The following is a 1,829-nucleotide window of genomic DNA, read 5'->3' on the forward strand; positions in this document are numbered from 1 at the left end:
AGTACTACAGAGAAAACGTCGCCGGGACCTCCCGACCGCCGCCCCGCCGCTCCGCCCTCCCCCACGCCGCCTCCCCTCCCCCACGCCCCCGCGGGCCCCCAACGCCCACGTTCGCGGCCCTGGCCCAGCCTGGCTCACTCACATAGGCTCCAGTAACTTGGCCAGCCAGGACTTGAGGGCATCCACATCCTCTATAAGCATGGTGCAGGGAAGGCGGGCTCGGCCGCCGCTCTTGGGTAGGCCTGCCGCGGGTCTTCCCTCGCCGCCTCCTCACGCCCTCTTCACAGCTCCGGGTGTCCCAGCCCACCGGGCATCTTAGGAGACTTCAACCTACTCCCCAAGCCGGGGCCTAACAGGAACTAACCCAAGAGCCCTCACTCAACCTAGCACGACGGCTCGGGCGGGCGGGAGATAGCGCCAAGTGGCGGGCGCAGGAGCCAATAGAAGAGAGAGGGCCGTGCGCGCAAAGCCAATGAAAAGGCTCGCTTGCCCCGCCGGCCGGTCGTACCCAGTTATGGAGAAGGGATATAGCAAGGTAGGTGGAGAGCTTACGTGAACTCCTGGTGCAAGATGGTATCTTGGAGAAGGTGCTGTGCCTCTTAAAGGGGCCGCGGCGCCTTTTTCGACCACGCTGCCGCCCGCCGCGGAATACCGGTGTCTGCTGCTGCGAGTGCCTGGGGGAACCCGGCGAGCCCCTCAGTCTGGTTCCTTCCTCACATTTTTCCTGGAAACACACACTCGTGTCCCGAAATGACTCAGCTGTAGTAAATCTGCAACACAACGTGCAATACGTTCACGTTCGACACATTGCACAGAATGCAAAATTTTACTTTTTTTCCTTACACACTCGTTTTGCTTGGCACACATGCTTGTATTTTTTGCCGCTGTGCTTAAATTACGCAGAACGTCTTTGAAAACCATGCCATGGACTCCGATAATCCTCATTTTTAAAACGTGGCGCCGTTTTAAAACGGATGTAAAAAACTGAGGCCATTTCAATTTTACAGTATTTTTAGTATGTGCTTTTTTTAGGAAGAAAAACGATTCCAATATATTTTTGTTAATTCTCTTTTCGTTGCATATCTAAAAGTCAGTGTTTTGGTTTTTGGGTTTTTTTTCCTGGGAGAATTTTGGTCAGCAAAAAAGTTTTTAAAAATAATTTTTTAAAAACTTAAATACCGAAATAGGCAACTTAGTTTGTACCAGATGAGAAATTCTTTTTGGAGTTTTGAAATCACTGGCGCTTGGCACTGGTGTTAGAATGTTTATTCAACAACAAATACTGAGCACCTGCTATAGGCCAGCACTGTGTAAGGCACTAGGATTCCAATGGTGAGCAAAACAAACAGTCCCTCCTCTTAGAAAGCTGAACGGTTTATGGGATTATGCACTATAGTAATAACATTTTGAAAGACTTGATGAGTACACACTTCACATAAGAGAGATAGGTCAACCGAGAATTAGCTTGAATACCGTATATTACATATACATAGAGCAAGAGTAGGCAGACTTTTTCTGTAAAGGGCTAGATAGTAAACATTTTCGGTTTTGCCGGCCATGAGGTCTCTGGCAACTACTCAACTCTGCCGTCTTGGCCTGAAGCTGGCCATATGTAAATGAATGATTCTGGCTGTGTTCCAATAAAACTTATATGAAAATTTCAACTTTAATTTTCATGTCACAACATACTATTCTCGTGATTTTTTTTTCTACTATTTAAAAGTGTAAAATCCTGGGCCGGCCCTGTGGCCGAGTGTTTAAGTTCATGCGCTCTGCTTTGGCGGCCCAGGGTTTTGCTGGTTCGGATCCTGGGTGCGGACATGGCACTG

General features: G+C 49.1%; 1 protein-coding gene across 4 annotated transcripts in view; it reads right to left on the bottom strand.

Annotated features, from left to right (window-relative positions):
* The window catches only part of RBM27 (RNA binding motif protein 27), a 71,203-nt gene extending 70,821 nt beyond the window's left edge, over positions 1-382 (bottom strand). For all 4 annotated transcript variants that reach the window (XM_046666949.1, XM_046666947.1, XM_046666948.1 and 1 more), the window contains exon 1: positions 143-382. In XM_046666949.1, the coding sequence (XP_046522905.1) occupies positions 143-201 (59 nt within the window). In that variant the 5' untranslated portion in view covers positions 202-382. The remainder of the gene's footprint in view (positions 1-142) is intronic.
* Between the last annotated feature and the right edge of the window lie 1,447 nt (positions 383-1,829).

This window comes from Equus quagga, chromosome 7, assembly GCF_021613505.1.
Source record: "Equus quagga isolate Etosha38 chromosome 7, UCLA_HA_Equagga_1.0, whole genome shotgun sequence".
Lineage (NCBI taxonomy): Eukaryota > Metazoa > Chordata > Mammalia > Perissodactyla > Equidae > Equus > Equus quagga.